Genomic DNA, 1,677 nt, shown 5'->3' with positions numbered 1-1,677 from the left:
TCATTCCAGGGTTCATGTGCCAGGTGCGTGGCTCACCTGCCCCGGCAGGGAGGTGGGCAGGCGAGGAGCTCTCGTGCCTGTGTGGGCCTCGGAGTTGGGTGCTGGGGGATCTGGGGCGGGAATGCTGCCTGCAGCCTGCGCAGCGCCGCTGCGTGTAGTTTGGGAGTAGTTCTCTGTGACCTGAAATGCTGCTGCTTCCCAGGGCGGTGACTTCACACGTCACAATGGCACTGGGGGCAAGTCCATCTATGGGGAGAAGTTCCCCGATGAGAACTTCATCCTGAAGCACACGGGCCCTGGCATCCTGTCCATGGCCAACGCTGGCCCCAACACGAACGGCTCCCAGTTCTTCATCTGCACTGCAAAGACCGAATGGTGAGTCGGGGGTTGCGGGAGGGTGAGCTGGGGGGGTTCCTGGTGCCCACCCCAGTGGGGAAGTGGCACCCAAGGCGAGGCCTGGTGCAGAGGTCGCTGCGGGGGTTGCAGGCCTGCACTGTGACCGGCGCTTTTCCTGCAGGCTGGATGGGAAGCACGTCGTCTTTGGCCGCGTCAAAGAGGGGATGAACGTGGTGGAGGCCATGGAGCGCTGTGGCTCCAAAGACGGGAAAACATCCAAGAAGATCACCATTACCGACTGTGGGCAGCTCTCGTAAATCCCCCTCTTGACAACTGACCATTCCTTTGGCAGCCTGGGTGCTGTGCCCCGCTGCAGCTCACCCCCCACCCCGCTCCTGATGTACTGCTGCGTTTCTACTGGGTCTCAGCCCCATGTGCACGGTCTAGCTGGGCTGCAGAGTTACCTTTACGAGTCTGAATAAAACGAGTTAAACCACAGCATCTCCCTTTTCTCTCCTGGACTTGGGGTGGGTGGGAGGAAGGAGGGGATGCTGGAGGTGGGGCATGAAGAACCCTGTGGTGTGGCTACCTCAGGCCCTCAGTAGGGTCCAGAGTGAACATGCATAGGCTGCTGGTCCTGGCACAGCTGATCCCTGGGGATACTGCCAGTTGGGAAGAGATTCCCACTGTGGGCCTGTGCTGATGGTGCCACCAGGGATGGCTGGGCTGTGCTGGGAATGCAGCGGTTCTAGTTGGGAGATGTCTAGCTCTTCCTCGTTTGGCACAACTCCCAGTTTGGGGGTGTCCTGTTCTGCAGGATCCCAGTGCTCCCAGTTGGAGAGCAGGGGGTGGGGCAGACCAGGGGCACTACAGGGCTGCCTCAGAAAGGCAGAGCATTGCCACCTTAGCGGGTGCACTCAGCCCGCAGCAGCACGCGTGCCTGCTCTCCTGACTGCGGCCAGAGCTGCGGTGTAGCGGGGCCTGTTCTGGTGCAGGTGACAGATCCAGCGGGTGCAGAGCACAGTGTTAGTGGGGATGCTGGGGGCAGGTGAGTGCCACCAACAGCTGCTGGTTGTGGCACTTTTCGTGTGGGGTGGTAGGTGTGTGATTTGTATGTGGGTTCTTCATAGAACCAAACAATGGTTTGGCTCAGTGGGACCTTGAAAGGTCACCCAGTCCCACCCCCTGCCATGGGCTGGGACACCTTCCACTGGACCAGGTTGTGCAGAGCCCTGTCCGACCTCCAGATCCGGGCCATCTCCTGCTGCGCTGAGCAGCTTGTGCCAGTGATTCACCATGCTCAGTGTAAACATGTTTTCCTCAACAGTTTAACACCATCAC

At 60.0% G+C, this 1,677-nt stretch overlaps 1 protein-coding gene across 1 annotated transcript in view; it reads left to right on the top strand.

Moving 5' to 3' along the window:
• Window positions 1–653, top strand: part of LOC104508006 (peptidyl-prolyl cis-trans isomerase A-like) — a gene marked incomplete at its 5' end in the record, with an annotated part of 886 nt that extends 233 nt beyond the window's left edge. The window contains 3 exon segments of the mRNA XM_010149468.1: window positions 1–23; window positions 203–375; window positions 518–653. The exon segment at window positions 1–23 is cut by the window's left edge and continues 1 nt beyond it. Of these exon segments, the coding sequence (XP_010147770.1) occupies window positions 1–23; window positions 203–375; window positions 518–653 (332 nt within the window).
• Window positions 654–1,677: the final 1,024 nt, after the last annotated feature.

The sequence above is a fragment of the Eurypyga helias genome, unplaced genomic scaffold (assembly GCF_000690775.1).
Source record: "Eurypyga helias isolate BGI_N326 unplaced genomic scaffold, ASM69077v1 scaffold29963, whole genome shotgun sequence".
NCBI classification, from domain to species: Eukaryota; Metazoa; Chordata; class Aves; order Eurypygiformes; family Eurypygidae; genus Eurypyga; species Eurypyga helias.
This window is presented reverse-complemented; position numbering and strand designations above follow the sequence as displayed.